General features: G+C 41.6%; 1 protein-coding gene across 1 annotated transcript; it reads right to left on the reverse strand.

Annotated features, from left to right (window-relative positions):
• Nucleotides 1–726: 726 nt before the first annotated feature.
• On the reverse strand, nt 727–27,901 carry LOC140862315 (uncharacterized). Its single transcript, XM_073265328.1, has 3 exons — nt 27,770–27,901; nt 27,336–27,398; nt 727–1,596 (listed from the first exon to the last, which is right to left on the reverse strand). The coding sequence occupies exons 1-3, from the start codon at nt 27,899–27,901 to the stop codon at nt 727–729; spliced, it is 1,065 nt and encodes a 354-aa protein (XP_073121429.1).

Genomic DNA, 27,901 nt, shown 5'->3' on the forward strand with positions numbered 1-27,901 from the left:
TTCTTGGCAAAGGATATCTGTTCTTCACTGTAACTCGGTTCAGTTCTCTATAGTCAATGCACAATCTCATTGACCCATCTTTCTTCTTGACGAACAACACCGGTTCACCCCAAGGCGATACACTCGGTCTGATGAACCCCTTATCCAGTAATTCCTGCAACTGATCCTTCAATTCTTTCATCTCGATCGGTGCCAATCTGTACTGTGCCTTAGAAGCTGGCTTAGTTCCAGGCAACAATTCTATCCCAAATTCGACTTCCCTGACTGGAGGCAATCCCGCAACATCATCGGGAAAAACTTATGGAAAGTCCTTCACTTCCTCCACTTCCACAAGTTTCGGTCGCTGTACCTCCAGATCACCAATTAGACTCGCAAGGAAGCCTGTACACCCATTACTCAATAATTGCCAGGCTGTTACTGCAGAAATCATACCTGGTGCGCTCTTCTTAGAGGTTGTGCGGAACGCAAATGGTTTTCCGTTCTGATCTTTCAATGAGACAGTTTTCTGTTTGCAGTCAATAATAGCCTCATGCCAAGACAACCAGTCCATCCCAAAAATCGCATCGAAATCCACCATTTTCAAAACAATAAAATCTGCACACAAAACTAGACTCTGCATCTGAACCTTGCAATTTCTTACCACACTACTACTTTCCAGTTCTTCTCCTGAGGGTAACGACACACAAAATTTCGAAATAGATTCATCCGGCAAGACCCCCAATTTCATCATAAAATTAACAGATACAAAAAGTGCGTAGTTCCTGAATCAATCAACACGAAAGCAGGTAAACCAGCGATACGGATCATAACTGTGACAATTGCAGAATCTGGGTCAACCTGATCGTGAGTCATAGCAAACACTCTTCCCCTGATAGGATCCTTAGACTGCGGGCAATCCTTGGCGAAATGCCCTGGCTTCTTGAAAAGAAAGCAAGTATTGGTCCCAAGCATGCATTGACCTGAGTGTGACTTCTCACACTTTTGACAGATAGGTGCATTCTCCGGCCTTGGAGCATTGGCGTTCGGCTGATTCTGTCCCTGAGGTCGCGCCTGATTGGGGTTTTGGCGCTGCTGCTGCTGTGGTCTCCTCTGAGCTGGGGCTTGGTACGGCCTTTTCTGACTAGACCCTTGTTGTTCTCTCCCTTGGTAACTGGCTCTTTTCGCTTGCGATTCTTTGATAATATCATTCCCCTCTTTTTCTGACAACATAGCCTCATCGACTGCTGCTCGGTACGTTTGTGCCCCACTCAATCTGACATCACGACGGATAGTGGCATTCAGTCCCTCCGTGAAATGCTTCAACTCCTCTCCAGCATTACCCGAAATCATGGGCACAAAATACCTCCCCCTTTCAAACTTCTTCACATACTCAGCAATGGACATGCTCCCTTGGCGGAGCTCCAGGAATTCTCTAGCAAGTCTAGTCCTGGTGCTGATAGTGAAATATTTCCCATAGAACATATCTTTGAATCCATTCCAAGTCAACGTAGTCATATCCACAGCAGAACGGGCTCCCTGCCACCAAACCCTTGCATTATCACGAAACATAAAGATGGCACACCTCACACGGTCTTCATCAGTGTAGTAGCCCGTGCCCTAATTGAGTAATTAAAGGATTAATACTAATTAATTGAATTAGGCATCGGACGGATCGGAAGCTCCGATCAGGACCGGAGGCTCCGATCACCCCTATCCGGAGTCGTCAAGTGATATTTTGACACGTGGCAGATCAGGATCTTCGGAAGCTCCGATGGCAGGATCGAACGTTCCGATCGAGGTTCGGACGTTCCGATCAAGGATCGGAAGTTCCGATCGTTGTCTATAAATAGAAGGCCGAGACTTCACTTTCATTTGCCAATTCCGAGTTCTCCTTTCCTTTCTAGTCCTTTTGGAGCTGTTCTAGTCTTCTTAGGCTTGGTCCGGAGGTCGGAGAGGCGTTCGGTAGTCGTAGCGGAGTCGTGCCCAAGTTCTGGAGGCATCGACATCAAAGGGCTAACGACGGACGAAGGTATAGCTTTTGCTCCCTATAAATATTTAGGAGTATGCAATAGCTTAGTTAAGGCTTTTAGAGCACTTTAATGATAGTAGTATCATTTGGCAGTGTAGAGCAGACTATAGGCGTGGACTTAGAGTTGGTAGAGCTTGCACTGTTTTGAGGTACGAAAGTACTGTTCGAGATATCCTGACTGAGTATGCATGTATTATATGACTGCATGATTTATATGCCATGATATTATGCTGCATTCATTTGCATCTTGTTGTATCTCCTTTGAGATGTCTGTTAGTAGGGTTGTACCCTATCCTGTTAGTGGATGGACTTCCATCGATTTGGGTCCGGCGTTTCCACGGTTATCTCGGTATGGGAGCCACCTCCTGAAGCGACGGCACAGCGTGCTACATACCAGGGCCCGGTCTGTCTCTGTTATCTGATCCTTGACCTCGAGTCTATAGGGAGTTCACTTTGCATGCATGTATACTCATACTCTCGCACTGAGCGTTTTATGCTCACGTCTCGTACTCTGTATTTTCTGGACACCCTATTCCATGGGGCAGGTTTGCGATTGGACGAGGAGGGTGGATCCAGGAGGGGCTAGTCAGTGGTTGGCCAGCTGGAGCTTCGTCTAGGTTTTATTACTGTTGTTTGGGTTTATACAGCTATTCGATTTGGTTGTATATTTTTTGGATAATTACAGACTCCTTTACTTGGGATTGTATAATGTTATTGGATTCCGCAGTTTTATTCTGATATCTATTTTATTAAGTTAATTGCATGCCTAAGTTCTGTTTAGTAGGTGATCTGGGTAAGGGTCACTACATATATGGTATCAGAGCATGCAAAAGAATTCTTGGGATTTAGTCTCATCTTGAGGTATTTTTGTAGATGTCAAATCGTGACGACCAGAGTTCTCATGGCAGTGTTGGTGGGCGTTGGGGTGATGCCGACCGGGAGCCTCGTCGAGAACGGCGTCATCGTCACCATGACGACGAGCGTTTCACTGTGCGTCGATTCTTAGCTATGGGTCCCAAGCCCTTAGTTGGAGGTGAGTCTCCGGAGGATGCGGAGAACTGGTTAGACCGCATGGAGACGACTTTTCAGACTTTCCAATGCACCGATGAGCAGAAGGTGGAGACCCTTGGCTATCTTCTGGATGGGCGTGCGCGCAGGTGGTGGAGGTTTACTTCTACACCTTTTGTTGCGGCGAGAGAAGTGGCCACCTGGGCCGAGTTTCGCACAGCTTTCCAAAAGCGGTATTTTCCTCCTGCACTCCGACAGCCGAAGGCAGGCGAGCTACTGAGTCTGCGACAAGGAACCATGTCTATCGATGAGTATCAGCAGAGGTTCTTTGATCTGCTATCCTATTGCCCCGAGATTGCTGATAGCTCAGAGATGAAGTATAATCTGTTCCTTCAGGGCCTTAACCCTGAGATCCATGATCGTGTGGCGGTTGGCGACGACATGTCCTACGAGGGTTTGGTGAGCCGTTGTCATCAGGCGGAGGACAGCATTCGGCGGAACAGGTCTTTCCCTCAGTCGAGGCCTGCTAGTTCTTTGGGTCCCCGTGCCCAAACTTTCAAGAAGTCTGGATCTTCTTCTTCCTCTGGTTCTGGAGGTATTGTCCGTTATGGTAAGAAGGAGAAGTGTGATCACTGTGGGAAGAACCATCCATCCGACAAGTGCCGTAGAGCTTCTGGAGCTTGTTTCCGTTGTGGAGAGACTGGTCATATCCGGAGAGATTGCCCAATGTCTGGGGGAGGTGGTTCTGGTTCTGGTTCAGGATCGGGTTCTCAGGCCACCGTTCAGCAGAGGTCGCAGGGACAGTCTGCTGGGAGTTCTCATTTGAGGCCACGAGCTTCTGGCCAGGTGTTTGCCCTGAGACATGATCAGGCTGTGGAGGAGAATGAGAAAGTCATCGCAGGTACATTTATGCTTTATGGTATACCTGCTCTTGTACTTATTGACACTGGTGCATCTCATTCCTTCATTTCTGCACGTTTTGTTAAGAGGCATAAGTTACTATGCATTGCACTAGACGTAGTGATGTCTGTTTCTACTCCGACGGGCCAATCTGCTTTGGCTAAGCGTCTAGTGATGGGTTGCCCTTTAGAGTTCGAAGGGAACGTTCTGTTGGCGAATCTCATGGTCCTGGCGATGGACGACTTTGATTGCATTCTGGGAATAGATGTGCTGACTACCTATCGAGCTTCAGTGGACTGCTATCAGAGATTAGTACGCTTTCATCCGGAAGGGAGTGAGAGTTGGTTTTTCTATGGTGAGGGAGCGCGACCCCCGATGCCTTTGGTATCAGCTTTGAGAGCCTGTCGAGCTCTAGAGTCTGGCGGGGAAGGCTACCTTATCTATGCAGTTGATTTGTCCGCTGAGAGTATTGGGATAGAGAGCATTCCTGTTGTGGATGAATTTCCAGATGTGTTTCCTGATGAGATTCCGGGTTTTCCTCCTGCTAGGGAAGTCGAGTTTGGCATAGAGTTGATGCCGGGTACTTTGCCTATTTCTAGAGCACCGTATCGTCTGGCTCCGTCAGAGATGCGTGAGTTGAAGAATCAGCTACAGGATCTTTTGGACAAGGGGTACATTCGTCCTAGTGTATCTCCTTGGGGAGCTCCTGTTCTCTTCGTAAAGAAGAAGGATGGGTCGATGCGGCTGTGCATTGACTATCGGCAGCTGAATCGAGTCACTGTGAAGAACAAGTATCCGTTGCCTCGCATTGATGACTTGTTTGATCAGCTGCAGGGCACGTCAGTTTACTCCAAGATTGACTTGAGATCTGGGTATCATCAGTTGAGAGTCCGTGATCAGGACGTAGCCAAGACTGCATTCCGTACTCGCTATGGGCATTATGAGTTCCTAGTGATGCCATTTGGTTTGACTAATGCGCCGACTATATTCATGGATCTGATGAACCGTGTCTTCAGGGAGTACTTGGACAAGTTTGTCGTGGTCTTCATTGACGACATCCTGGTTTATTCGCGTAATACGGAAGAGCATGTTTCTCACTTGCGGTTGGTACTGCAGACTCTTCGAGATGAGCAATTGTACGCCAAGCTGAGCAAGTGTGAGTTCTGGATGGATAGAGTGGTTTTTCTTGGCCATATCATATCCAGGGAAGGGATTTATGTTGATCCAAGCAAGATTGAAGCGGTACTTAATTGGTCGCGTCCGACGACGGTTGCTGAGATCCGTAGTTTTCTGGGTCTAGCAGGGTTTTATCGTCGCTTCATTCTGAACTTCTCTCAGTTAGCTCGACCGTTGACGCAACTCACCCGCAAGGGTGTGGATTTTGAGTGGTCCTCCGAGTGTGAGGAGAATTTCCGTGAGCTTCGACGGCGGTTGACTTCTGCGCCGGTGTTAGCATTACCGTCAGGATCTGGAGGGTATGTAGTTTACACGGATGCTTCTCTTCAGGGGTTAGGTTGTGTCCTGACTCAGAATGGGCATGTGATCGCATGCGCTTCTAGACAGCTGAAGCTTCACGAGGACAACTACCCAGTCCATGATTTGGAGTTAGCAGCCATTGTGTTCGCTTTGAAGATCTGGCGTCATTATCTGTATGGCGAGAAATTTGAGATCTTCACCGACCATAAGAGTCTCAAGTATTTGTTCACTCAGGCAGAATTGAACATGAGACAGAGACGTTGGATGGACTTGCTTAAGGACTATGATTGCGAGATTAAGTACCATCCAGGAGCTGCTAATCTCACCGCTGATGCCTTGAGTCGCAAGGTGCGACTATCCGCACTTCAGACTTGTTCGATGTCTAGTGCGATCAGTGACTGTTGTACTTCAGGTTATACCTTCAAGCATAAGAAAGGTATGCAAAGTATCCAGATGTTTGCGATATTATCTGAGCCAGCCTTGTACTCGCGGATCCGAGATGCTCAGATGTCTGATTCGAAAACCCAGCGTTTAGCTCGTCTAGCTAACGAGGGTAGCTCGTCTGGATTTCATTATCAGTCAGATGGCTTTCTGTGTTTGTCTGGTAGGCTTGTGATTCCACAGGATGAAGAGTTGCGAGAGGAGATTTTGTCTCAGGCACATCGCACTAAGTTGAGTATTCATCCTGGGAGCAACAAGATGTACAAGGATCTACGTACTCGTTTCTGGTGGAAGGGAATGAAACGCAGTGTTTATCAGTTTGTTTCGAGATGTTTGGTGTGTCAACAGGTCAAGGCAGAGCACCGACGACCTGGAGGATTGCTTCACAGTCTGCCTATTCCTGAATGGAAATGGGAGTTTATCACTATGGACTTTGTGACCCATTTGCCGGTATCCCCGAGGAACTGTGATGCTATCTGGGTTGTGGTGGACCGACTCACCAAGTCAGCGCATTTCATTGCCTATAGCCGGGAGTACAATGTGGATCGTATGGCTCGGTTGTACATTCAGGAGATCGTTCGACTTCATGGAGTGCCTGTGAGCATTGTCAGCGATCGGGACCCCAGGTTTACTTCTAGGTTCTGGGGGAGTGTTCAGCGTGCGATGGGTACTACTCTCAGTTTGAGTACAGCCTATCATCCGGAGACTGATGGTCAGTCAGAGCGCACTATCCGTACCTTAGAGGATATGCTAAGAGCGTGCGTCATGGATTTTGGTTCAGCCTGGCAGGATCATTTGCCGTTGATCGAGTTCGCTTACAACAACAGCTATCATACTAGTATTGAGATGGCACCTTTTGAGGCGTTGTATGGGCGACGTTGTCGTACTCCACTCTTCTGGGAAGAAGTGGGGGAGAGACAGGCTGAAGGACCGGAGTTTATCCAGCAGGCGATAGACATTGTTGATCAGATCAAGAAACGAATTAAGACTGCACAGGATCGTCAGGCCAGCTATGCTAATATTAAGCGTAGGCCTTTGCAGTTCGAGGTCGGGGAGAAAGTGTTTCTGAGAGTGTCACCTTTCCGCAAGATTCTCAGATTTGGCCTTAAGGGCAAGTTGTCTCCCAGATTTATCGGTCCGTTTGAGATCTTGGAGAGTATTGGCGATTTGGCTTATCGACTAGCTTTGCCATCGCATCTATCCAGCATTCACGACGTGTTCCACGTATCTCTGTTGCGACGGTATGTGGCGGATGAATCTCATATTCTGCAGCGATTTGAGGTTCAGGTAGACAAGGATTTGACTTATGTTGAGAAACCTCTTCGTATCCTGGATTATAAGGATAAGGTTTTACGGAACAAAGTCATTCATTTGGTTTTAATTCAGTGGCAGCGCCGAGGCACTGAGGAAGCCACTTGGGAGCTTGAGGACAGGATGCGTAAAGACCATCCTGAGTTGTTTTGATTTCATTCTTTAAGTTGTATTCAGTTGCAAACTCTGTAAACGTTTGATTTGAATAAAGAATGTTTCTGATTTCTGTATTTGCATTCGGTACTTAAGATCTGATTTCGAGGACGAAATATCTTAAGTGGGGGAGAATGTAGTAGCCCGTGCCCTAATTGAGTAATTAAAGGATTAATGCTAATTAATTGAATTAGGCATCAGACGGATCGGAAGCTCCGATCAGGACCGGAGGCTCCGATCACCCCTATCCGGAGTCGTCAAGTGATATTTTGACACGTGGCAGATCAGGATCTTCGGAAGCTCCGATGGCAGGATCGGACGTTCCGATCGAGGTTCGGACGTTCCGATCAAGGATCGGAAGTTCCGATCGTTGTCTATAAATAGAAGGCCGAGACTTCACTTTCATTTGCCAATTCCGAGTTCTCCTTTCCTTTCTAGTCCTTTTGGAGCTGTTCTAGTCTTCTTAGGCTTGGTCCGGAGGTCGGAGAGGAGTTCGGTAGTCGTAGCGGAGTCGTGCCCAAGTTCTGGAGGCATCGACATCAAAGGGCTAACGACGGACGAAGGTATAGCTTTTGCTCCCTATAAATATTTAGGAGTATGCAATAGCTTAGTTAAGGCTTTTAGAGCACTTTAATGATAGTAGTATCATTTGGCAGTGTAGAGCAGACTATAGGCGTGGACCTAGAGTTGGTAGAGCTTGCACTGTTTTGAGGTACGAAAGTACTGTTCGAGATATCCTGACTGAGTATGCATGTATTATATGACTGCATGATTTATATGCCATGATATTATGCTGCATTCATTTGCATCTTGCTGTATCTCCTTCGAGATGTCTGTTAGTAGGGTTGTACCCTATCCTGTTAGTGGATGGACTTCCATCGATTTGGGTCCGGCGTTTCCACGGTTATCTCGGTATGGGAGCCACCTCCTGAAGCGACGGCACAACGTGCTACATACCAGGGCCCGGTCTGTCTCTGTTATCTGATCCTTGACCTCGAGTCTATAGGGAGTTCACTTTGCATGCATGTATACTCATACTCTCGCACTGAGCGTTTTATGCTCACGTCTCGTACTATGTATTTTCTGGACACCCTATTCCATGGGGCAGGTTTGCGATTGGACGAGGAGGGTGGATCCAGGAGGGGCTAGTCAGTGGTTGGCCAGCTGGAGCTTCGTCTAGGTTTTATTACTGTTGTTTGGGTTTATACAGCTATTCGATTTGGTTGTATATTTTTTGGATAATTACAGACTCCTTTACTTGGGATTGTATAATGTTATTGGATTCCACAGTTTTATTCTGATATCTGTTTTATTAAGTTAATTGCATGCCTAAGTTCTGTTTAGTAGGTGATCTGGGTAAGGGTCACTACAATCAGTGAGCTGCATGTAGTCAAAAATGGTCTCCACTGACTGCACCCATTCCTCGGCTACAAGGGGATCAGCCCCTCTTCTAAACTCCTGCGGCCCTAGATCCTTAAACTGTTTAAAGATCGGATTAGTCAGTAGTGGCTGATTGATGTTCCATCCTCTCGCTTGTGCTTGGATTAACTGTTGAATCTGCTCCCCTTGGGCTCTACTCTGCTCTTGCAACAGAGTCGCCAACCCAACCAAAAACTGGTTATTCTGATTGTCCTCATTGTTCGGATTCCTACGGTTAGCCATGATCCTGATGTCCATACAGTCCACATGCTTAATTACGTTATTTAAACATAACATCCTAATTAACATGCATAAATATTAATCGCAAAAGCTATCATGCATCTTAAACAATTCATAACATAGAACTTACAGACATGAAGACGAAGCACATGGTCGTGGCGAGAATGCATGCGTGCAAACAAACCCAGAGAGAACTGCTCTGATACCAAGCTGTAACGTCCCAATTTCTCAATCGAAACGTTACTCAAACATACTTACTTAAAAATTTGGTAAAAATAAAAACTTTGCTGAAGCATCATCTTATTTATTAAAATAGCGTATAAAATGTGCACAAAATAAAATAGCATCTAAAAATATTTGCCAAAACATGGCCATCAACTTAAAAAAAAATTAAAACTTGTTTTCCTCTCATCAAATAAAAAGGTTTAAAACATCTTCCATTCTAAAGCATTCACACTCATGCATTGCCCGTTGGACCGACCCTTGCCTCTTCTTCATGTCCGCCCACATAATCATCAATAAAAGCATCCACATCATCATTACCTGCACCATTCAAGTATAGTGAGTCGAAAGACTCAGCAAGAGCATGCAAAAAAGGATTTTCTAACTTTAAAAGGAAAACATTAACTTAAACTCCCATGCAATAAACATAACTTTAATATAGCCATATCATAAAAATATTTGGGGAGATGAAGTATGAGTAGTGTGGTAACCGTCATAACGAGCCATTCATAGTTTCCTGTTGATCAACAAGCATATGGCATTAAGCCCGTAAACTTTCATTCTTTGGATAGCCGCTTCGGAGCTCAACCCGAAGTGCATAACCCGTATAACCATCCCGTGAGCCATGTTTGGATAGCCGCTCCGGAGCTCATCCCAAAGTGCATATCCCATATAATCACCACAAGACACATAAATCATCAAAATATTTTCCATGCATCATATCATTCATCTTATCATGTCATTTCATAAATCTAGTACATGCTCATAAAGTTTCTCGTGATGCTACATGCTTAAAATTCATCAAAACATTTCATGAGAAATTAACTTTCATGAGAAAATCACATAATCATGCAATACATAACTTGACTGATCCACGCGAGGCATTCCATCCGTTTCGGACCTTGAAAACTTTAAAATTCTTCATGAACATTCTTAAAAATAATTAAAAACATAAAAGTATCAAAATCATGATATTTAGGACTCAAAAACTTATAAAATGGGGTGGGAAAATCGAGCCTAAGGCGCGGTCGCGCTAGCTCTGCAAGCAGCGCGGGCGCGCCACCCGCTCGACTTCTTGCGACAAAGCGGCGCGGGCGCGCCGTCTGTGCGCAGAGATTTCGGAGCTCAGGCACGGGCGCGCTACTCGGCAGCGCGGGCGCGCCGTCGCGGCGTCTGATTCCGAAAATTGATCTTTTTTGCACTTTCTTCAACACCCACAATGCTTTGGGACATTTTTCCATCAAAATACCATTCAACAACATCAAAACTTCAAAATAACTTTTTCCAAAACAACAACCATTTCAAAGATTTTGAATCAAAAACCCTCATTTAACTTTTACCCCAACAATCTGATTTCTTGCATTCAAATCATTCAAAACTCAATAAACTTGAACCGAAAACATCATGAATGCTTCTCGTATCACAATCAAGCAACATACTCACAAAATTTCAAGAAAACATTCATAGATCATCAATCAAACACCTAGGGTTTTATTTTGAAAATAACTATATTCTTGAATGGGTTTAAAAAAAACAGTAAAAACTTGCCTGGATCGTCTGATTGGGATTAACCTGAACTGCGGAATGATCTAGCCTTGAGAAGTCTGAAGAACCCTAGCTTGGAGATCACAGTGTTTGAGAGAGATTTTGAGAAAGAAGAGTAAGCGTTCAAATGAGAGTTCAAAAAACTTCTGAACGCTTTTCTTCCGTGACTAATGGGCTCCAACACGGCCCATTAGTTATACTTAAAATTCTTTAAAATTTTTACTCTCTCAATAAAATACTTCTGCATCTACTAACTTTTCTTAAAATATTTTTCTTAACTCGTTTCAAGGCTAGGCTCGTCCCTACGACCCAAAATTAAACCCAACCTAAAACTTTTAAAAAAATAATATAACACATAATTCACATAACAATTAATATTATAAATAACATGCATTAAATCATATAATTAAATCAATTAATCGTGATTAAATCAATATAAACCCAGGAATCGAACCTTGTACCTCCAGGCTTAAGTACAAAGTTTTATGATTTCCCAGGGCAAAAACCCACTGCTAGGAGTGGAGAGGTCATGAAGTGCGATGCCCGTCGAACCATGCGGTCCGAGCCCATGCAATAGGCTGGGGAGGGATGCGGTGGAAGGACGTGGGTCGTTACATAAAAAGGGCGCCCTTTTTTGTAACAACCCACGTCCTTTCACCGCATCCCTCCCCAGCCTATAGCATGGGCTCGGACCGCATGGTTCGATGGGCATCGCAATCATGACCTCCCCACTCCTGGAAGTGGGTTTTTTGCCCTTCCCAGGAATCGAACCTTGTACCTCCAGGCTTAAGTACAAAGTTTTATGATTCCTGGTACCATTGAGCTTAAGCCTGGAGGTACAAGCTTCGATTCCTGGGGAGGGCAAAAAACCCACTGCCAGGAGTTGGGAGGTCATGAGTGCGATGCCCGTCGAGCCATGCGGTCCGAGCCCATGCTATAGGCTGGGGAGGGATGCGGTGGAAGGACGGGGGTCGTTACAACTGAGACGACCCGCAACTTCTATTTTAAATAAACTTAAATAAAAATGCGGATTTTTCAAAAATTTTGGCATGACCTTTCTAAAACTGCTATAACCCACCTGTCTCAGACAACAAATAAAAAAACGCAAACAACAATAACATATAACTAGACCGAGAAGGAGCGAGAATAAAAGAGAAAAAGGTTCGACAACACAAACATCTAACGTTTAACGAATATGATATTTACAAGCCAACAAACAAACCTAGAAGTTATTACATTTACATTTACTCAATAACCAAAATAACAGACTTCGAACTTTTAAATTTAAATAACTCCTGCGGAAGTCTGGCATAGGTCGGAGGGATGTGCCGTGCCCGCATCGCAGTACACTTGAGAGTCATGCCCCTCGATCTCAACAAAGTATAACCTGCATCAAGCATAGTAGTGAGCCTAAAGGCCCAACAAGATTGTAGTAGAAATAACAAGGTTTAAAAATACATGCATCATACAAAAAATAATAGTAGGTATACAATGAGCTTGCACGAATGAAATACAATAAATGCCCGAAGTAGAGACAATCACAATATGAAATGAAAATATAACATTCATGATTCATTTCCCTTTTACATTTAACTTGTGAATTTAGATCCTTGATTGTGACTATGGTTTTTGATCGATCAATGGCTACAGTACTATGTCGGCAAGGATGCCGAGATTTCTCCCGTTAAACACCACATTGCCCCTCTAAATTTGGTAGGGATGCCGAGATTTCTCCCGTTAAACACCGATCTGCACGTCTGTTTGGTAGGGATGCCGAGATTTCTCCCGTTAAACACCGTACTACACGTCTGGTTGGTAGGGATACCGGGATGTCTCCCGTTAAACACCGTACTACACGTCTAAATTTGGCAAGTGAGCCAGGGCATCCCCCGACCCATCATTGCACGTCTAAGTCACAATCAACTCACTTCATTCTTTAACTTTTCATTAGATTTAATCTTTTCACATTTAACTTTTCACCTTTACATGCATTCTTTAATTTAAACTTTGGGAGTAGAATATCAATGAATTTGAAGCCAACACACGCGAATGAATAGGGTGTTGAATGAATAAAATGTCATGAATCACAAAATATAGTATAAACTTTGAATTAATGGATGAATGGAGTGTAAGTGACCACTCTTTATGTAGTGACCCTTACCCGGATCACCTACTAAACAGAACTTTGGCATGCAATTAACTTATTAAACAAAAATCAAAATACAACTGCGGAAACCATAACATTTATACAATCACAAGAAAAGGAATCTGTAAATATCAAAAAATATACAACCAAATCGAATAGCTGTATAAACCCAAAACAACAGAATAAAAACCTAAACGAAGCTCTAGCTGATCAACCACTGCCTAGCCCCTCTTGGATCCACCCACCTCGTCCAATCGCAAACCTGCCCCATGGAATAAGGTGTCCAAAAACACAGAGTACGAGACGTGAGCATAAAACGCTCCGCACGAGAGTATGAGTATACATGCATGCAAAGTGAAATCCCTATAAACTCGAGGTCAAGGATCAGAAAACAAAGACAGACCGGGCCCTGGTATGTAGCATGCTGTGCCATCGCTGCAGGAGGTGGCTCCCATACCAAAATACCAGTGGATATGCCGGACCCAAATCGATGGAAGTCCAACCACTAACAGGATAGGGTAGAACCCTACTAACAGACATCTCGAACGAGATAGCTCAATATTCAAATAAATGCAGCATAAATCAATGACATATAAATCATGCAGTCACATAATACATGCATACTCAGTCAGGATATCTCGAACAGTACTTTCGTACCTCAAATACTAGGCAAGTGCTATCAGCCCTAGGTCCACGCCTATAATCCGCGCTACACTGCCAAATGATACTACTATCATTATAGCGCTCTAAAAGCCTTAACTAAGCTAAAGCATACTCCTAAATATTTTTAGGAAGCAAAAGCTATACATTCGTCCATCGTTAGCCCTTTGCTGTCGAATGCCTCAAAGCTAGGCCACAGCTTCGCTACAACGCCTGGACTGCTATGTCACTTCCGTATTCCCAACGGGACGCCTAGAATTCCCTAGCTCTGAGCTGGAAGGCTAAGGAATCGAGAGAGAAGAGAGGAATTGGTGCACTCAAATGTGAGCTCGGCACCCCCTATTCATAGACGGACTTCGGAGCCTCCGAACACGTTCGGATCATCCGAACCCAATATTATGTCTCTGATTACGTCAGCATAATGACGACATCCATGAAGATTGTCGGCAGCACGATTGGAGCATTCGAACCACTCTTCAGACCGTCCGAACTCGGACTTCGGACCGTCCGAACTCACCAATAGAGCCTCCCAACCCGACAACCCTCTTACCATTATCAAGCGTTCTGAATCCATTTCCGAACTCTGTTAATCCATCTGGGACTCCCTTAATCATGTTTTATCGCATCTAAACATGATCGTATTATTAATTACTTGTAAATCGTTAATTCTGGATACGGGTTACTACATTCTCCCCCACTTAAGATATTTCGTCCTCGAAATTTGATCTTAAGTACCGAATGTAAAACAAAAATCCAAAACATTCTTTATTCAACTAAACGAGTACAGAGTTCACAACTGATTACAACTCAAAATGAAATCAAAACAACTCAAGATGTTCTTTACGCATCCTGCTTTCGAGCTCCCAAGTAGCTTCCTCAGCGCCTCGACGTTGCCACTGTACTAAAACCAAAGGAATGACCTTGTTCCGTAATAACTTATCCTTATGATCCAGGATACGAATAGGTCTTTCAACATAGGTCAAATCCTTATCCACTTGAACTTCAGACCGCTGCAGAATATGAGACGGATCTGCCACATACCGTCGCAATAGAGATACGTGGAACACATTGTGAATACTGGACAGATACGGTGGCAAAGCCAGACGATAAGCCAAATCACCAATGCTCTCCAAGATCTCAAACGGACCGATAAATCTTGGAGACAACTTGCCCTTAAGGCCAAATCTTAGAATCTTGCGGAAAGATGACGCTCTCAAAAACACTTTCTCCCCGACATCAAACTTCAAAGGCCTACGCTTAGTGTTAGCATAGCTGGTGTGAGGACCTCAATTCTAATCAACTAATTTCAAATAGTAAAACAATCATCGACAAATAAATGAGCCAATTTTTTTTTTAAAGGAACAGTGCCTCGCTCTAGCGATAGAAAAATATTCGGCTCGAGCGAGACCATCTCGGGCTCAACTATAAAAATCAATTTTAAACTCGTTCTTCGACATACATCAATTCTAATAATAATCGGGGTATAAAAATACATGCAGTAATATAAATCAGCAATAAAAGCATGCTTCAATAAATAACCGAGTTCTAAAAATTATTCGACTCTAAATCGACGCCTCACATCTATCATTCGATCCCAAGCTAACCTTGTCGACTCTGACTAGCTCCTGCCCCACTTGTTGTCAAGTACACATACAAAACAAGACAACAGCCGGATAACTCCGGTGAGAATAAAATCCCAATAAAAGCGACGTAACATGCAATATCAAATAAATATGTCAAAATCATGTTATAACATAAACATTCTTCGATGATAAATAAATATGAAATGCATGTGCTTAAAAATCGGGATTATCAAATCGGATAATCAAGGGAGACTCGATACTTCGGTTGGGATCTCGAGAACAAGATATCGTATCAACTCACCTACGCTCCCGATCGGGGTGGCAATACATATCTCAATCCTCTAGACTTCGAGCAACTATAATGAGTATTCGGGTCTCTAGGCTTAACTCAACAACCTAGGCCACTCAAATATAGCTTCCGAATCGTCTAAATCCTATCGGGGCAACTCAGTCCATTTCAAAATCAATGGATTTATGCTCAAGATGAATGCATATGAAACAGATGCAATTAAATCAAATTAAAATAACAATTCTATTTATTTAGACATCAAAATATTGTAGATGTCATCTCATTAATTCATATATTCAAAATCATGAATATAATATCAAAAATCATTGAAATAATTCCAAATAAGCAAACTCATGCTTTTCAATTTGAATATATGCATCAATTAATTCAAACAATTTCATATAGACAAAATCATGTCTTTTAAGTAATATCGAAATCAATTAATCAGTCAAATTCTCAGTCAATATCAAATAATCAAATAAACATGCAAGTATGTGATTTTAATCGGGAACTCGAGAACCTCAATCTCGCTCGAGTATTCATTTTCTTCGAAATCCACATCAGCTCATACCTCAATTTTCCAATCTAAAAAGCTCAAATCCTTAGACTGCTGATTTCTGCCTCTAATTATCATCGACTAGCTTTCAATCTGCGAAAAATCATATAATGGTCAAAGTCAACCTTAGTCAACTGTGGTCAAACTTTGACCAAAAATTTCTGAACTTAATGCGCTCTCACCGCTTAATGATTTTGAATCTCGACTCGAAATTTGGATATTTGAATTCATCTCGTCGAGACGATCAAAATTGGGTAACACGTCGATGGTCGCCGAAAAATTTGGGGGAGGCGGCGACGCAGCAGCGATGAGCAAATCACCTCCAAAAATTTTGAAGTTTGGCATGGTTGTAGATCTCAACGAGACGATTCCAACCATATAAGCCACGACCGGAACGGAGGTCCGACGCGGCGGAGATCGGAGAAAAACAGGGCGGCGGCGGTGGCTGTTTAAAAACTCCGATCTGCACCAAATATGCCGAAAAAATCTACCAAAAGCTAAAATATTCTACCCATCATCTACTATCATTTAGCAACTCGAAAAATAACAAAAACGAGCTCGAAATCGTGAAATCAAATCGAAGAAGACGATGAACAGTACCGAGAAAATTCTGTGCAGATTTTGTCCGTTCATTCTCCCTTTCCCGCGCGATCCAACCGTTTGATCTTTGATTTCTTTACACCAATAGCTTCGTCTTGATGTTGGCTACAAAGGGACCGATCGGATCTTTGATCGGATCTCCGGTAAACGTCCAGAAAATTCAAAAACTTTGACTGCTACAGTACCCACGAAAATTCTGTGCATAACTCGTCTGTTATTTCTCATTTTCCCGGCGATCCAACCGTTGGATTTTTGATTTCTTTATACTAATAGATTCACCTTGGTCTTGGCTACAATCTGACCGTTTGGATCTTCGATCGGGTCTACGGTGAATGGCCGAAAAAATAAAAAAACTACGGCTGCTACAGTAAAGTCGAGAAAATGGGAAAAATTGGGGAAAAAATCTTGATCCGTGTTTTCTCAATGTGAGTTTTCTATTTATAGTAACCAGATATTTTTGGGTCTCGGACTAATTTATTTGATACCCAACTGGTAAAAAGTAGTCCTAAATCTGATATTTTCCGGTACACGCACCCAACATCAATAACATCATTTTTCTGAAATTATACACTTTGACCAGTCAATTGAACTCATAAATTTCCAATTTAATTTCTAAGTCCAACTTAGACTCGGACCAGTCATCTCAGTCAATATTTTCCCAAATTAAATTTATCTGGCATAAATAATTATTTTTATTTCGATATCTCAATAATTATTTCAAAATGCCAAATAATACCAGATATCCAGAAATAGTCAAATTCATTGATTAACTGGTATGTTTATTTTATAAATACACTCTATAATCTCATTAGCAATAATAATTATTTCATCAACTCAATAATTATTTTAATTGCTAATTAATTCGATAATTAATTTTTGGGGCGTTACAATTCTCCCCCTCTAAGAATTGATTCGTCCTCGAAATCGCATGTAATCTGAGCACATCAGATAAAGATCTGAAAGAATCTGTACTCAATCTTATTGCAATAAAGAGATTCGGATATCTCTAACTCATATCATGTTCTATCTTCCAAGTGATTTCTTCGACCTTTTTTAAGTCATTATACTGAAACAACTAGAATTGACTTGTTCTAGAACTACTTCTCTTTCGGTACGTAATCTGTATCTGTCATCGGTTATCGATCAATCAAAGTAGTTCAAAGTCTCATTCAATTCAGTCTCATCTCGCCAAAGTATAAAGGAACGAATCTTGTTCTATTATTAAAGTCTGAATCAAGACTTACAACTCTGACACATCTGTCTCGCACTGTTCTGATTCTATTAATCACTTTCTCTGACATCTATGACCACATCAGGTCAAATCGTACTCTATCGCTGATGTATTTCAGAATCATCATTCTCGAAATGAGAAGAAAATTTGCAGTACTCATCGTATCTTGCTTCGAAAAGAGTCATCTCTAAACTCTTCTGGTATTTGTTCAAATCAGAACAATCAACCAAATCATGAATCTAGCCAACTAGTGCAAACTTTAGCACTACGGCTCGTGGAATGTCCTCCCAAAACCATGAACATTCTGCTCTAGCTGTCTATCGGTCTGAAATAATATATTATACTCTGATAAGGCAAGGAAAAAAAAGTTTCTTGAATATCTAACTCTGACCTAAATTCAGTTATCAGATTTTAGCTGTCTGTCAGTTGATAATGGATCAACCAAGAATACTTCGAAATCCTTTAACGAGTCAAAAATTCCATCTTCAATCGATCAATATTAATCTAGACTCAATACACAGTTTAGAATTCAGAGAAAACGTATGTCAATCAGACAGTTCCTAATATCCCAAACTCATATACTGAGTTAATCTTAATCAAATCGATATTCCTCTAATGTCTTCAAGTAAAAATTCGATCAATCAACATTTCGCAAAATTCCAAAATTCAATATCGAAAAGTTCTTTCTTCAATATCATTTCGTAGGATCACATATTCATCTGCCAGTCACAATATGTTCTCGCAATCATGGAGCAATCACAAATCAAAACTCAAAAATTTTCATCAAATTCTTCCCAATAACCATCAAATAATCGATCAGTAAGGCAAGTTTAAATCCCAAAATTTCTCATTCGATCATAAATCGCAAACAACATCGTATTAATCTCACCAATTGGAAGAACAACAATCAGGTATTCATCTATATGCTCTGGAACTTATTTGGTACTAGTTACACTAATTCAAGTTTCTTCTTCTTCTAATTCGCTCTTTCTGATCTCAAGTGTTAGTAATTCTCGCAATTGAGTTAGAATGCTAAAAAGAAGATGCAACATCTCTACTAACACTGCAATTCCAGTCTTATTTCTAAATTCAAAATTCTTCTCTTAGTCCACCAATAAAAATTTACCGCAAAGTTCCACAAATTCCCGAACAATCATCACAAAATCCAAAGATCAAAAGATAAATCCGTTATCACTGATTCATCGAGTGAATCATATCAATTCTTCTGAATCATCTGAAATATTCTTAAATCCTAGTTGAATCCACTGCAATTTGTTTCAAAATTTCTCAAAATACCTAAAATTGAACGATCTTCGGACATAATCTTTATCCGGATCGATCAAACACTAAATTCAGATAGTGTTATCAATCTCTATCAGTTACGAGCCAAAAAAATCGTATATACTGAAGATATAACTCAAACCATCAATGACTCTCAGAGTCAGAATCAAATCAATATCAACGAAAATCGCTAAAGTCATGATTATCAATAGAAAGAATTCTGGACAACAAACTCTGCTAAGTGAAAATAACTCACTTGCATTTCAAAATCATGGGTGAATACTTCAGATCATGCTCGAAGAATAAGGAAAACGAGCCAATCAATCAATATAAAATCAAGTGATCACTCATCAACAGGTACGACATAATGCACATCATCAAGACAAACCAAAATCATGGTTGCCAACGTGGCCTCAATCACGAGGAGTTCACACACACTCATCGATTAGGACTCAGTCCTAAGGCATATTCGAATGTCGCAAAAAATAAATCTAGATCACCAAGAAATCAGATAATCAAAATTCACCCGAATCAATATCAATGTCCAGAAAAAAAAAATTCAATTTCTCAAGAATTACGAATTTCTGAAATTCAGACTCGGAATTTCAATCTATATCAAATGACAATAATTATCAAAGTCAATGTCATGCGAATCAAAGTTGCATAACTAAAATAGGATTCAAGAATCTTCAGATTAATCGAAGGAAGACTCAACTATAACTGAATTCGGTGTCATCCCAAAAACACTAATTTCATCCTATTATTCTATAGAAAAAATATTTTCTCCTCAACATTTCTCAAATTCATGTCTTTCCAAAATATCAATCATAATAACTCCTCAAACCAATTCAATACTAGAAATTCATACAAGTTTTCTTAAGACCCAATAAAACATCATATATTGGTTACATCAATGAAATCTCGATATCATCGATTGGGACCTAATCGAATTTTCAAAATATTCAATTAATCCTAATCTTCCCAAAAGTTTAACATAAAAGTGTTGATATTCTTACATTCACAAATAACTTTCAAAAATATCGTAAACTTAGATCAATTCTAAATAATTCAATCATTTATCAACATCTAATCACAATAGATCCAAGCAATCGGACACAGTCTGTTCATTCATATATATCAATCTCATAATGCTATAAATATAAACATCACTCAAAAGACATAATCAACTTAATGCCCTTACTGAGTATATCGGGATCTCAATTCATTTCTACTCAATCTCTTATTAACAAACACAATCAAGTTTATCATTCCTGATAAATCTATCGTCTATTCCGAATGGGCATTTTGAAACATCTAGTTTTGATCTCAGAGTATTATAAAACACTCACTCAAAACTTACACCACATTATTCAAATCAACGAGTCAGGATCAATAAAATTCTTACCTCGAGAATTATTACAGGTTCATTACAATGGATGATCAAATCTGATCTCGTTCTAAAATTTTTTGAAATACTTAATATCAAAGTTCTATCTCTGTTCTGTCTAAAGGTTCATCTGACGCAAATCAATTCAATCATTGCTAAAGATTAAAATATCAACTCTTACCTCGATCAATCTAAGCCACAATAAACTTCGAGTGGTTTTTAATTAAATTTCCTCAAGAAGGAACATCATCTATTAATATTCTAGATCATCTCATCTTTCATCAATACCATTTCTCAATTTCTAGAGTATACAATTCTTCGCTCAACAAGGAGATTTAGTTGATAACGGCAGAGATATAACAATTCAGAATATCATAATAAAATCTCACTTGCCATCATACTCTCCTCAACAAATTCATGAACATAAAACTCTTTCCAAAATGTCAGTTCTCATAGCGAGCAATCTAATCATCACAATTCAAATCTGGTTTGCTAGCTATCTGAACCATATCGGCTTAACAATTATAATCTCAAATAATCACAAGCACAAATCTCAAAATATCAAAATCATCAACTCTGTTTCGATCATCCTCTAATCATCATACTCATGTAATCGCATGAGTGTTTAAATTCTCATCTCGAATTCAGTTCTGATACTCTTTCATATAATGCATGCTTTTAAAATCAATTCACATAATCAAAGAGGCACATAATTCTGAATCAGTAAAGCATGCTCGCATGTAATTCAAGTAATCAAACAATGAAATTCATCACATGCGAAATAAAATAATTCAAGCAGACTCGATCTACCCCACTCACTCACTTCTATTCCAGTCCAAGAATCTTATCGCTTTGATACCACTTAATGTGAGGACCTCAATTCTAATCAACTAATTTCAAATAGTAAAACAATCATCGACAAATAAATGAGCCAATTTTTTTTTTAAAGGAACAGTGCCTCGCTCTAGCGGTAGAAAAATATTCGGCTCGAGCGAGACCATCTCGGGCTCAACTATAAAAATCAATTTTAAACTCGTTCTTCGACATACATCAATTCTAATAATAATCGGGGTATAAAAATACATGCAGTAATATAAATCAACAATAAAAGCATGCTTCAATAAATAACCGAGTTCTAAAAATTATTCGACTCTAAATCGACGCCTCACATCTATCATTCGATCCCAAGCTAACCATGTCGACTCTGACTAGCTCCTGCCCCACATGTTGTCAAGTACACATACAAAACAAGACAATAGCCGGATAACTCCGGTGAGAATAAAATCCCAATAAAAGCGACGTAACATGCAATATCAAATAAATATGTCAAAATCATGTTATAACATAAACATTCTTCGATGATAAATAAATATGAAATTCATGTGCTTAAAAATCGGGATTATCAAATCGGATAATCAAGGGAGACTCGATACTTTGGTTGGGATCCCGAGAACAAGATATCATATCAACTCACCTACGCTCCCGATCGGGGTGGCAACACGTATCTCAATCCTCTAGACTTCGAGCAACTATAATGAGTATTCGGGTCGCTAGGCGTAACTCAACAACCTAGGCCACTCAAATATAGCTCCCGAATCGTCTAAATCCTATCGGGGCAACTCAGCCCATTTCAAAATCAATGGATTTAGGCTCAAGATGAATGCACATGAAACAGATGCAATTAAATCAAATTAAAACGACAATTCTATTTATTTAGACATCAAAATATTGTAGATGTCATCTCATTAATTCATATATTCAAAATCATGAATATAATATCAAAAATCATTGAAATAATTCCAAATAAGCAAATTCATGCTTTTCAATTCGAATATATGCATCAATTAATTCAAACAATTTCATATAGACAAAATCATGTCTTTTAAGTAATATCGAAATCAATTAATCAGTCAAATTCTCAGTCAATATCAAATAATCAAATAAACATGCAAGTATGTGATTTTAATCGGGAACTCGAGAACCTCAATCTCGCTCGAGTATTCATTCCCTTCGAAATCCACATCAGCTCATACCTCAATTTTCCAATCTGAAAAAGCTCAAATCCTTAGACTGCTGATTTCTTCCTCTAATTATCATCGACTAGCTTTCAATCTGCGAAAAATCATATAATGGTCAAAAGTCAACCTTAGTCAACTATGGTCAAACTTTGACCAAAAATTTCCTAACTTTAATGCGCTCTCACCGCTGAACGATTTTGAATATCGACTCGAAATTTGGATATTTGAATTCATCTCGTCGAGACGATCAAAATTGGGTAACATGTCAATGGTCGCCGGAAAATTTGGGGGAGGCGGCGACGCGGCGGCGATGAGCAAATCACCTCCAAAAATTCTGAAGTTTGGCATGGTTGTAGATCTCGATGATACGATTCCAACCATATAAGCCACGACCGGAACAGAGGTCCGACGCGGCGGAGATCGGAGAAAAACAGGGCGGTGGCGGTGGCGGCGGCGTTTTAAAAACTCCGATCTGCACCAAATATGCCGAAAAAATCTACCAAAAGCTAGGGAAATGTTCTACCCATCATCTACTATCATTTAGCAACTCGAAAACTAACAAAAACGAGCTCGAAATCGCGAAATAAAATCGAAGAAGATGATGAACAGTATCGAGAAAATTCTGTGCAGATTTCGTCCGTTCATTCTCAATTTCCCGGGGATCCAACCGTTTGATCTTTTATTTATTTACACCAATAGCTTTGTCTTGATGTTGGCTACTAAGTGACTGATCGGATCTTTGATCGGATCTCCGGTGAACGTCCAAAAAAATCAAAAACATTGACTGCTACAGTACCCACGAAAATTCTGTGCAAAACTCGTCTGTTATTTCTCATTTTCTCGGCGACACAACCGTTGGATTTTTGATTTCTTTATACTAATAGATTCATATTGGTCTTGGCTACAATCTGACCGTTCGGATCTTCGATCGGTTCTCCGGTGAACGGCCGGAAAAATAAAAAAACTACGGCTGCTATAGTAAAGTCAAAAAATGGGAAAATTGGGGAAAAAATCTTGATCCGTGTTTTCTCAGTGTGAGTTTTTTATTTATAGTAACCCGATATTTTTGGGTCTCGGACTAATTTATTTGATACCCAACTGGTAAAAATTAGTCCTAAATCTGATATTTTCCGGTACACGCACCCAACATCAATAACATCATTTTTCTGAAATTATACACTTTGACCAGTCAATTGAACTCATAAATTTCCAATTTAATTTCTAAGTCCAACTTAGACTCGGACCAGTCATCTCAGTCAATATTTTCCCAAATTAAATTTATCTGGCATAAATAATTATTTTTATTTCGATATCTCAATAATTATTTTAAAATGCCAAATAATACCAGATATCCAGAAATAGTCAAATTCATTGATTATCTGGTATGTGTATTTTATAAATACACTCTATAATCTCATTAGCAATAATAATTATTTCATCAACTCAATAATTATTTTAATTGCTAATTAATTCGATAATTAATTTTTGGGGCGTTACAGCTGGCCTGACGATCCTGTTCAGTCTTAATCCGTTTCTTGATCTGATCAACAATATCTACTGCCTGCTGGATAAACTCCGGTCCCTCAGCCTGCCTCTCCCCCCACTTCTTTCCAGAAGAGTGGAGTACGACAATGTCACCCGTACAATGCCTCAAAAGGTGCCATCCCAATGCTAGTATGATAGCTGTTGTTGTACGCGAACTCGATCAATGACAAATAATCTTGTCAGGCTGAACCAAAATCCATAACGCATGCTCGAAGCATATCCTCCAAAGTACGGATAGTGCGCTCTGACTAACCATCTGTCTCCGGATGATAGGCAGTACTCAAACTGAGAGTAGTACCCATCGCACGCTGAACACTCCCCCAGAACCTAGAAGTGAACCTGGGGTCTCGATCGCTGACAATGCTCACAGGCACTCCATGAAGTCGAACGATCTCCTGAACATACAGATGTGCCATGCGATCCACAGAGTACTCTCGACTATAGGCGATGAAATGCGCTGACTTGGTGAGTCGGTCCACCACAACCCAGATAGCATCACAATTCCTCGAGGACATCGGCAAATGGGTCACAAAATCCATCGTGATAAACTCTCATTTCCACTCAAGAATAGGCAGACTGTGAAGCAAACCTCCAGGTCATCGGTGTTCTGCCTTGACTTGTTGACACACCAAACATCTTGAGACATACTGATACACGCTGCGTTTCATCGCCTTCCACCAAAACCGAGTGCGTAAATCCTTGTACATCTTGTTACTTCCCGGATGAATACTCAACTTGGTGCGATGTGCCTGAGACAAGATCTCCTCTCGCAACTCTTCATCTTGCGGAATCACAAGTCTACCAGACAAACATAGAAAACCATCTAACTGATAGTGAAATCTAGACGAGCTACCCTCGTTAGCTAGGCGAGCTAAACGCTGGGTCTTCGAATCAGACATCTGAGCATCCCGAATCCTCAAATACAAAGCTGGCTCAGATAGTATCGCAAACATCTGGATACTCTGCATACCTTTCTTATACTTGAAGGTATACCCCGAAGTACAACAGTCACTGATCGCACTAGACATCGAACAAGTTTGCAGTGCGGATAGTCGCACCTTGCGACTCAAAGAATCAGCGGTGAGATTAGCAGCTCCCGGATGGTACTTAATCTCGCAATCATAGTCCTTAAGCAAGTCCATCCAACGTCTCTGCCTCATGTTCAACTCCGCCTGAGTGAAAAAATACTTGAGACTCTTGTGGTCGGTGAAGATCTAAAATTTCTTGCCATACAGGTAATGACGCCAGATCTTCAAAGCGAACACAATGGCTGCCAATTCCAAATCATGGACTGGATAGTTGTCCTCGTGAAGCTTCAGCTGTCTAGAAGCGTATGCAATCACATGCCCATTCTGAGTTAGGACACAACCTAACCCCTGAAGAGAAGCATCAGTGTATACCACATACCCTCCAGATCCTGATGGTAATGCCAACACCGGCGCAGAAGTCAACTGCCGTCGAAGCTCACAAAAATTCTCCTCACACTCGGAAGACCACTCGAAATCAACACCCTTACGGGTAAGCTACGTCAATGGTCGAGCTAGCTGAGAGAAATTCAGAATGAAGCGTCGATAATATCCTGCTAGACCCAGAAAACTACGGATCTCAGCAACCGTCATTGGACGCGACCAATTCAGCACAGCCTCAATCTTGCTCGGATCAACAGAAATCCCTTCCCTAGATATAATATGGCCAAGAAAGACCACTCGATCCATCCAGAACTCACAATTGCTCAATTTGGCGTACAACTGCTTGTCTCGAAGAGTCTGTAGTACCACTCGCAAGTGAGAAACATGCTCCTCCGCATTACGCGAATACAACAAGATGTCGTCAATGAAGACCACGACAAACTTGTCTAAATACTCCCTGAAGACACGGTTCATCAGATCCATAATATAGCCGGCGCATTAGTCAAACCAAATGGCATCACTAGAAACTCATAATGCCCATAGCGAGTACGGAATGCAGTCTTGGCTACGTCCTGATCTCGGACTCTCAACTGATGATACTCAGATCTCAAATCAATCTTGGAGTAAACCGAAGTACCCTGCAGCTGATCAAACAAGTCATCAATGCAAGACAAAGGATACTTGTTCTTCACAGTAACTCGATTCAGCTGCCGATAGTCAATGCACAACCACATAGACCCATCCTTCTTCTTCACAAAGAGAACAGGAGCTCCCCAAGGAGATACACTGGGACGAATGTACCCCTTGTCCAAAAGATCCTGTAACTGATTCTTCAACTCACGCATCTCTGACAGAGCCAGACGATACGTTGCTCAAGAAATAGGCGAAGTAACCGGCATCAACTCTATGCCAAACTTGACTTCCCTAGCAGGAGAAAAACCCGGAATCTCATCTGGAAATACATCTGGGAATTCATCCACAACAGGAATACTCTCTATCCCAATACTCTCAGCAGAAAAATCAACTGCATAGATAATATAGCCTTCCCCGCCAGACTCTAGAGCTCGACAGGCTTTCAAAGCTGATACCAAAGGCATCAGGGGTCGCGCTCCCTCACCATAGAAAAACCAGCTATCACTCCCATCCAGATGAAAGCGTACTAATCTCTGGTAGCAGTCCACTGAAGCTCGATAGGTAGTCAGCATGTCTATCCCCAGAATACAATCGAAATCGTCCATCGCAAGGACCATGAGATTCGCTACCAGAATATTCCCTTCGAACTCTAAAGGGCAACCCATCACTAGACGCTTGGCCAAAGAAGATTGACCCGTCAGAGTAGAAACAAAAACTACTACGTCTAGTGCAATGCATGGTAACTTATGTCTCTTAATAAAACGTGTAGAAATGAAGGAATGAGATGCACCAGTGTCAATAAGTACGATAACAGGTATACCATAAAGTAGAAACGTACCTGCGATGACCTTCTCATTCTCCTTCACAGCCTGATCATGCCTCAAGGCAAACACCTGACCAGAAGCCCGCGGCCTCAAATGAGAACTCCCAGCAGACTGTCCCTGCGACCTCTGCTGAACGGTGGCCTGAGAACCTGATCCTAAACCAGAACCGCCTCCCCCAGATAGTGGACAATCCCTCCGGATATGACCAACCTCTCCACATCGAAAACAAGCTCCAGAAGCTCTACGACACTTGTCTGACGAATGGTTCTTCCCGCAATGGTCGCACTTGTCCTTCTTCCCAAAGCGAACAACACCTCCAAAACCAGAGGAAGAAGTAGATCCAGACTTCTTGAAAGATTGGGCACGGGGACTCAAAGAACTAGCAGGCCTCGACTGAGAGAAAGACCTGTTCCGTCAAATGCTGTCCTCTTCTTGGTGACAACAGCTCACCAAATTCTTGTAGGACATGTCATCTCCGACCGCCACATGCTTGTGGATCTCAGGGTTAAGGCCCTGAAGGAACATATTATACTTCATCCCAAAGCTGTCAGCAATCTCGGGGCAATAGAATAGCATATCAAAGAACTTCTGCTAATACTCGTCAATAGACATGGCTCCCTGTCGCAGACTCAGTAGCTCTCCCGCCTTCGACTGTTGGAGTGCAGGAGGAAAATACAGCTTCTGAAAAGCAGTGCGGAACTCGGCCCAGGTGGCCACTCCTCTCGCCGTAACAAAGGGTGTAGAAGTAAACCTCCACCACCTACGAACTCTCCCATCCAGAAGATAGCCAAGGGTCTCCATCTTCTGCTCTTCGGTGCAATGAAAAGTCTGAAAAGTCGTCTCCATGAGGTCTAACCAGTTCTCCGCATCCTCCGGAGACTCACCTCCAACCAAGGGCTTAGGTGCCATCTGCAAGAATTGGCGAACGCTAAAATGTTCCTCATCACGACGACGATGATGGCGGTCCCAACGATGCTCACGATCGTCATCTCCCCAGCATCCACCTCCACTACCAT

The sequence above is a fragment of the Henckelia pumila genome, chromosome 4, assembly GCF_033568475.1.
Source record: "Henckelia pumila isolate YLH828 chromosome 4, ASM3356847v2, whole genome shotgun sequence".
NCBI classification, from domain to species: Eukaryota; Viridiplantae; Streptophyta; class Magnoliopsida; order Lamiales; family Gesneriaceae; genus Henckelia; species Henckelia pumila.

Coding starts and splice junctions, on each gene's coding strand:
- LOC140862315 (XM_073265328.1), bottom strand. CDS start 27,901: ATGGTAGTGGAGGTGGATGCTGGGGAGATGACGATCGTGAGCATCGTT. Junction 27,399..27,769: donor ACCTAAGCCCTTGGTTGGAG/GTGAGTCTCCGG, acceptor ATGTTCCTTCAG/GGCCTTAACCCTGAGATCCA. Junction 1,597..27,335: donor ACATGTCCTACAAGAATTTG/GTGAGCTGTTGT, acceptor TTACTCAATTAG/GGCACGGGCTACTACACTGA.